At 38.6% G+C, this 7,853-nt stretch overlaps 1 protein-coding gene across 1 annotated transcript in view; it reads left to right on the top strand.

Moving 5' to 3' along the window:
• agrn (agrin) overlaps positions 1-7,853 on the top strand; it is a gene marked incomplete at its 5' end in the record, with an annotated part of 134,040 nt that overhangs the window by 57,507 nt on the left and 68,680 nt on the right. Inside the window, 4 exon segments of the mRNA XM_014010337.1 lie at positions 206-370; positions 2,897-3,040; positions 5,743-5,867; positions 5,994-6,099. Of these exon segments, the coding sequence (XP_013865791.1) occupies positions 206-370; positions 2,897-3,040; positions 5,743-5,867; positions 5,994-6,099 (540 nt within the window).

The following is a 7,853-nucleotide window of genomic DNA, read 5'->3' as shown; positions in this document are numbered from 1 at the left end:
AAACAAGATCAAAAAGACTTTTTGGCTGATATAAGATTTTAAAACTTGGTAAGATGGACAGTTTTTGCAGTGTACCAAACARTTGAGCTTAGCACAAATCTTTAAGTTTACGTTATAGGAAGCTGTGGTAGAGGGCATGACAGCCGATTCTTTGGGAAGTCAGAGAAGCGCCGTGACGTCCATGTTGCTCTGTTCTGCTCCTCAGGTACGTGTCAGTGCAACGTCCACGGCTCCTACAAAGGCACATGTGACCCCACCACAGGCCAGTGCTCCTGTAAGCCAGGAGTCGGCGGACAGAAGTGCGACCGCTGCGAGCCCGGCTTCTGGAACTTCCGAGCCATCGTGACCGAAAACATGAGCGGCTGCACACGTAAGGAACCGTTGTTCTCTCATTTTTAATGCAGGTGTTTGTTACATTTTTGTGTTCAAATTGACCTCTCAGGCACTCCTTACACTGCAAAAACTGTCCATCTTATCAAGTTTTAAAATCTTATRTCCAGCCAAAAATTATTTTTCATCTTGTTTTGAGACTGATTTACTAAACAAGAACTGATTGTGTAAGAATAATAATCTTGTTTTCAGAATGTGTTAAGATTATTTGTCTTAGTGTGAAAATTTGACCCAAATTAAGTCAAAAATTTCTGCCAATCAAGAACGAAAATTTTACTTGGTAAGATTCTTGAAATAAGAAAAAAGTGAGTCAAATCAAGTATTTCAAGAATCTTGCCAAGTAAAACTTTGGCAGAAAATTTTGACTTAATTTGAGTCAAATTATCAGACTAACAAGACAAATAATCTTACACATTCTGAAAACAAGATTATTATTCTTACACAATCAGTTCTTGTTTAGTAAATCAGTCTCAAAACAAGATCAAAAATACTTTTTGGCTGATATAAGTTTTTAAAACTTGGTAAGATGGACAGTTTTTGCAGTGAAAAGGGAACCCTGACTAGTAATAAACACTTACTTCAACTGTAAAATAAAGGCTGTTTAGTTTTTGTAAATTAAAAATATGTATTTTCATACGGACAGGTCCGTAATTTATTTTTACCGGATAAGTGATGACGTTTAAWGTTCTCCGCCGGTGCTGCGAGCTCTATCCACCCAGAAGGTTAATATTTGAYGATCAGCCCTTTTTAAATGAAACCAGAGCATGCTGACAAAGAGGAGAAAGTAGAAATGACTCAGCCTGTAACTATAAATGTGGATGGAGAACAACAGAGCTGCTTCAAGGAAAAAAGAACACCAGCTTTAGCATGTTTGCTTTAGCGCCCAAGCCAAAAAAATTCATGGTCTTATAGTATATGAGAACTAACCCCACATATTCATTATCAGTGATGTATATATGGCGTTAGYTCCCAAGCTAACATTATTAGCTCTGGAACTAGCTCTGATATCGCCTTAGAAGTGTTAGCTTAGTTGCTAAAGCAAAAGCTAACAGGCTAAGCTGTTTTTCTCCTTCCATGAAGTTCATGCAGTTTGTTCCATTTTCTCACTCACCTTAAGTCAAACAGTGAGCAATGCTTTTGTTATTTAATACTAATATTAACTGTATAGTAATAAATTAATTTTTTTACTTTTAGATTATTTTTAATTTTATTTGTATTGTTTTATTTTTGTAAATTGGATACAACAAATGAAAGAAAAACAGATGGTTTGAGACATTTTTAAGAAGCTGAGAAAATGTTTTAGATAAAAACCTGTTGTAGAACAATACATTTCTCCCTCAATTCATCACAGTACCTCTGTATAAACTCCTCCATGGTTTTATATTGATCAAATTAGACTCATGAGTCACTGTAAACAAAGAGGGTCATTTGTCAGGAGCGTTTTGTCGATTGATTTCTTACCGTGTCCCTTTGTCCTGTCAAAGCTACATTGAATGAGTTGTTCTCATTTGTATTCGGGTAAGGCGTTGGGGTCAGGACCCCTTGTTTGTCTTGGTGTAATGCAATATGGCGAGCAGCTTGCATCCTGCCGCTGAGGCGTCGTAACACACGCCTGCCCGGAGGCGGAGAGCAGTTTCAGTCAGCAGCAGGAGGCCTGCAGGTGTCTCACTTGTGGCCTGACCTTAACAAGGTTTACCCAAAGCAAGCAGGCAGCACACAGAACACCAATGCAATTTTCAGCAGGAGGGGAAGCGAAGAAAAAAAACACATCATTGATTCTTGGAACACGATGAGCTTGATGTCCTTCCCTGAGGTTGTTTTTTTTTTAAGTTTCTGTTACGCACTCGTTCTTCTCCTCCTCTTCCTCCCTCTGCGACCCCTGAGGCTAGTTGAACTGTTCCCAAMCCCTCACTTTAAAGGGGCAATATTATGTGTTTCTCAGGCATACATTTAAATTCTATACCATAATAAAGTATCTATGTTACCTTTAGTTATTAAAATGCTGTTTTATGTTTAAATCGAAAATAAACTTCTCATCACTTCCTCTTCTAAACGCCTTGAAATTGGCGTCTGTCTCTTTAAAAACCACCTTCCGCTTCTGTCTCGCCCATTTCAGTGCTCTGCCATGAGGAAGTTCGGCTTARAGACACGTCCCAGAGGCGTTTCTAGTCCCCACCTGTCGTTTTGCTCCTCAGCATGGCTTCCTAAAAACACTGCAGGATTTCTCAAACATGCCTGAATAGGTCAAAGCAAGGCTTTGGACATGTTATTTTTATGAGAGTATAGCATTATAACATGAAATAAAACTCAAAAAAAGTTTATTTTACATAATATTGCTCCTTTAAGGCAACGATAAATCTTCTCGAAGGTTCCCAGAGAGGATAAGGGTGCTTGAAACACACTCCGTCCCCTATAAACTAAATATTCCGCCTTTTTGTCGCTGTCCATTTGACTGTAAGTTCTTTTCTAATCAAAACGTTTCCTTTTCTCCACTTCTTCACCACAGCGTGCAGCTGCGATCAAACGGGCTCGGTCCGAGACGATTGCGAGCAGATGTCGGGTCTGTGCTCCTGCAAGACGGGCGTGAGGGGCTTGAAATGCAACCTGTGCCCGGATGGACGCAAGATGGGCATGAACGGCTGCGACAACGGTAATAAGAGGGAGCATCGTCGGCGGAGCTTTAAAAACCCAGACGCTCGTCTCCCTCAGCCTCCTCTCCATCACTCTGGGGCGGCTGTCTTTCACTTATCTGATTAGCGGATAAGCCTTATAGCAGCCAGCCCGTTTTCAATCTCTCCTTCACATCCGTCAGGTTTATTGACAAAGAAAGAAGTGGCTGCAAGATAGCTAATCAATAGTGATTAGGAAAATAGTCAAGTGTACAAAAGGGTCATTCATGATACAGTTTCCATTGATATTTTAATTTTATACATCAAAATGTATTTGGGGTGATTTAGAATACCTACATGTATATGCCCAGATCTGTGTGTAAGCACTATCGATTGCTTTTGATTAATAATGTAAACCGCCCCAGTGATTGCACAAACTAAAAAAACCGGTTGAAGGAAAGGTTAGTTCCTGCTGTGGGGGCCTGCAGCTCCTTGATTAAGATTCACCATCTGACATCGACTGGAAGTCAAATGCTTAATGAAGCCGGCAGTCCCGGCACAGTAGTGAGGCACTCCGCCACACACACACAGCCAGATAAAAAGACAGACTCTCAGAGGGTGCAGCATAAAAAAAAGCAGGAGCTAAGTGGTAGGTGCACTGGAAGCCCCTGTGATGCTGTAACAATGCAGAGAACACAGTTACAACTCAGGCTGCAGCTCCTCGGCTGCAGCTGCAACAATGACTTCAAGCGAGCATTTTGAGCTCAGATGATTCACAACGTTCTCTTTTACACAAACAAGAAAATGAGCTGTTTAAATGCAGCTGTTGCACTCTTAGAAACTTAAAATAAGAACTAACACATTTACACATCTGCCCTCATCGATGAATGTCTTGTTCCAGTAGCTCATTTCCCCTCAGAATGTGTTGGTTCCCCAACATCAGTAGTCGCCCCTGAAATTCTTTAAAAGCCTTTCAACATTTTTTTATAAGGGTGTCAAACTAAAGGTAAGAACTTGAGGAAGTCAACTGACACCCTTGTTTTCAAAATAAAAGCCCCCGGTAGCATCTGGAAATGTTTAAAGGCAGTAACCGCACCGTTTTTGCCCTCGGCCTCCACATACTCCGTCTGAAAAGTTTTCTCAGCGCATTGTGTCAAGAAGGGGTGGAAGACTCGAAGATGTGAACAAAATGACACAATTTTTGTCACGCAACTGTGACAATACAATTTTGGGAGTTAAGATGGAGCATGCGGAGGCCTTTATTTGTATTAGTTCGATGTTTAATGCTTGTTACGCACTGAGATTTGAACCACGAACACCTGATTTTTCAAACCAAAGTTGTGCAACGAAACCCCAGTTCCAAACTCCGAACGCCCAGCTACTAGAGCTAGAAGTCCCACAGTCCAAGGTTGAGATTTTTTATTTATTTTTCATTTCATTTTTTATTCATTTCATTTAAAAACAAAACAAAAGAAAATTATACACAACAAAAATATACAAATCCCAATTGAAATAAAAGGAGGCAGAAATAAGAAAATTTTATATCTGCCCCTTTTTTCCGTAATTAATTTCAAGCAATAATAATCAAGAAACAAAACAAAATAAAAGCTTCAATTGCTTCTCAAACAACAACTTTTGATACATATTATACAATTTCATATTCCTTTAACAAACTTATTTTTATCATTCTCTTAAAGAAATACATTGAACCGGCATTTTTAAAAACACTCTCCAGATTATTCCACAATCTTATTCCTTGAATGGGAAGTACATCGGTCCTCCAAGTTTGTTCGAATTTTAGGTTTTATAATTCCACTAAGAGTTGGGGAGAATGACAGGGCTATGATATTTTGGTACTTTCAAACAGCTGATGGCTAACCAATCAAACATTGTGGTGGTCCACAAGCTACACAAGAAGGTACGGATTATTGGATCGTCCGGTTCTGGGACCACCCAAAAATAGAACAGTGGCTCCAGCAGACCTCATCCTCTGAGCTTTCTGTCCAAAATGGCCCAAAAACAGCTGAAATTCTGCGCAGAACATCTCAAACTAGACAACATAAAGCGTGATATGAAATTATAACCAACCATGTGACAAAAACTGGGTCCATCTGTGTGTTTTTATAATATATGCTGTATATAACTTAAAAAAAATAAAGTGCAACTTGTTTCCAACTTTTAAAAATCCAGTCAAAAAAACAAAACAAAAAAATAAATGAACTCAGTAAGGAATCCAGTGGTTTCAGGCTACTTCAAGAGCACCCTAATCATTAAAACACCAAAGCCGTCCTCTGGCAAAAATAATAMATTTACGTTTTAGTAGAAGAATGACAATTTGTTTAAACGTTTTTAAATTAATTCCTGCTAATTTAAGAGTAAAAAGCTGTTGGAGCTAGATAACTTGGTTGTGAAATTGAGTTGTTACTACTGTAACTAACAGTGTCGGTTTAATTTGGGCGACGGAGAGACTTCTAATAAATCAAACAAATCGTTTGTCCGAATTATAAACCAAAAATTAAAAAAAAAAAAACGACGGCTGTGCTCTGATTAGTCAATATGAATATGTTAAAAGCTCAGAACAGAGGTAATTAAAAAATTACACCGATTTTATGAAAGCAGCTTCATTCACTCTGGCATTACTTTGATAGAAAACAGAATTTATTCGGCATGTGTTTAGTGCTCAGTTTTGGTAAACCGGATTGTCGCAGTTCTGTCAAAAATGACTAAAATGTTTCATCCACAGGACCTAACGCCCCAAAATCCTGTAAAGAGTTGACTTGCAGTTTTGGAGCATCTTGCATTGAGGTGAGCGGCCAAGCCCACTGCGAGTGCCCGTTACCTGACTGCGATATCATAAACAAATCCAAGGTGGGTTTTTCAAAGATCCTGCACTAATAAATACTTTAAAAAAACAGAAGCACCTTATTGCAGTAGCCCACGGGGAGTTAACATGTGTTCCTGTCTCCCGTCCATCCGTCTCTGTCACCGGAGCAGGTGTGCGGCTCAGATGGGGTGACCTACGCCRACCAGTGCCAGCTGAAGACCATAGCCTGTAGGCAGGACAAGGACATTACAGTGAAACACTTAGGACAGTGCACAGGTGAGCCTTGTTGATTCCTCCATACATCACTCAATGCACAGTTAGACAACTGTTGTCACTCCCTGGTCAGAAAGATAATTAGCTGTGCCGCCGGCCAATTCATCTCTCTGTCTCAGAAAGTGAAAAACTGTGCTGTGAATACAGACTTACCTGAGCACATAGAAGTGTGAATGTGTTGCATGATTTAACTTGGACAGAAACCTTGACTTAATCCCTAGTTTTGAACTGCCTACTGGATTGAAAGAATGTATTTTTTTTTTCTCAAAGCATTTCTTTAGGACTTGGATAATTTCCATCAATTTTTGTGTCAATGTTTTACACAAAAATGTTCTTTCTATGTTGAAAAATGACAATAACTCTATGCACAATGTCAAATATCACAATTTATTGCATGATCTGTGGCAGAGTATGTGTTGACTGTAACAACTTTTAATTAAATATCCATAACATGGACAGAATTATTAGCTATTGTTGCTTTTATTAAGGTTAATCATCTGTGGCAGCCATCTTGAATCAGTTGACTCCAGGAGTTTGTTGGTTGTTGATGAACGTCCAGATTATGTTTTGAGACTTCATCATCTCTGGTTTGTGGCCAATAGGACACATTTATTAATACAATCCCAACAATCTGACATACATGAACAGAAAAAAAAACCCAATATGATACGATTCAGACGTTAATCACAAGAAAATGCAGATAAATATGAGTTTTGATTCAACACATTGAGCTGTAATGCAATACAGTTCAGCAAAGCAAAGGAATAACATTGTCAGTAATTGAGATTAATTATTTACTGTTTAATAAAAAAAATGTCTGTTCACAAACAGGTCTTGTTTAAAAATGGCAAAACACTTCCATACAATCTGACTCATAGTTATTAAATATTACACAAATAAGACTTAGTGCAAAATTATTAATCATACCAGCAGCAGATGTGTTTAATAGTCTTTTGGTAACTCAGCAGTAAGCAGCAAAATATATTTTCTACATTATAAAGAATAAAACTATTTAAAGTGGAACTGCAATGGTTTGTTCTGAATTCCTCCTTATTGTAACTCAAAAAGCCCCGCCCATTTTCTGGGGTGTGTCTTAGATAAACTCRGTTTGAGGCTGTCTCTTTATATACCAACAAGGCACTTCACACCCTGCCTCCCTCGAGCTTCCAGAGCAGTGCATTCTAGTTTGATAGAGAGGTTTATGACTATATAGCTGTGCAGAAACCTTTTTTTTAATGAAGAGATGTCAATAAAGGAAGACTTGTCCATCCAGCCATACATGTTGGAGCCAGAGGAGAATGAAGACCACCAAAGTGTAGCTGGTAMGTTTAGACCTTATTTAACATTCCGTGGTTCAGAAAACGTCATAGAGACTAGAAAGAGCTGAATGGGCTGAAAATATGACTCAAACAGTATAAAAAGATTTCAAAGCACAAGGAGAGACTAAATTCCTGTTTTCTGCACTTCTGTTGACTCCAAGTKCACAACAAAATGTATTTAACAGCCAAAAAATGGATTTTGCAGGAWATGTTCCCTTTTTACTGAAGATCTGTTACAAAGACTTTAAGGGGCAATATTTTGTGTTTTTCAGACATATATTTAAACACTATACCATAATAAAGTATCTATGTCACCTTTAGCTGTTATTAAAACGCTGTTTTTATGTTTGAATCGAAACTTTTCTTCTCATCACTTCCTCTTCTAAACGCTTTGAAATTGGCCTCTGTCTCTTTAAGAATCACCTCCTGCTGGGGGGG

The sequence above is a fragment of the Austrofundulus limnaeus genome, unplaced genomic scaffold (genome assembly GCF_001266775.1).
Source record: "Austrofundulus limnaeus strain Quisiro unplaced genomic scaffold, Austrofundulus_limnaeus-1.0 Scaffold68, whole genome shotgun sequence".
Taxonomy (NCBI): domain Eukaryota; kingdom Metazoa; phylum Chordata; class Actinopteri; order Cyprinodontiformes; family Rivulidae; genus Austrofundulus; species Austrofundulus limnaeus.
This window is presented reverse-complemented; position numbering and strand designations above follow the sequence as displayed.